Here is a 321-nt window from a genome sequence, read left to right as displayed (position 1 = left end):
TCCCCGTTTTTCCCCTCTCAGGCGCCCCATGGCCGATCCCATCCCGGTTCCCGTGGCAATCCTGCGCCTCCCGCGGGGCCCCGACAGCTCCGGCAGCCGCGGCTTCTCCCGGGAGCACCGGGGCCGCTCCCGGCAGGATGGCCCGGAGGGTGCCCCGGAGGGTGCCCCGGAGGATTCCCGGTGCCCGGCGGCGCTGCAGCGCGCCCGGGCGTTGCTGCGGGAGCGCTTCCTGCGCCTGCTGGGCCGGGCCCGGGGCCGGCGGGCGCGGTTCCGCCTCTGCACCGGGCTCCGTCTGCTCGGGGACTTCGGGGCCGCCGACGT

General features: G+C 78.2%; 1 protein-coding gene across 1 annotated transcript; it reads left to right on the top strand.

The window, feature by feature from the left end:
* Positions 1–8: 8 nt before the first annotated feature.
* GEMIN7 (gem nuclear organelle associated protein 7) lies at positions 9–317 on the top strand (the record flags this gene model as incomplete). Its single annotated transcript, XM_039723204.1, has 1 exon — positions 9–317. A coding segment is annotated over exon 1 (289 nt), but the record flags the coding sequence as incomplete, so codon positions are not given.
* Positions 318–321: the final 4 nt, after the last annotated feature.

This window comes from Passer montanus, unplaced genomic scaffold (assembly GCF_014805655.1).
Source record: "Passer montanus isolate IOZ18808 unplaced genomic scaffold, ASM1480565v1 scaffold10863, whole genome shotgun sequence".
NCBI lineage: Eukaryota > Metazoa > Chordata > Aves > Passeriformes > Passeridae > Passer > Passer montanus.
Note: the sequence above shows the minus strand (reverse complement) of the source record. Positions and strands in the feature narration are given on the sequence as shown.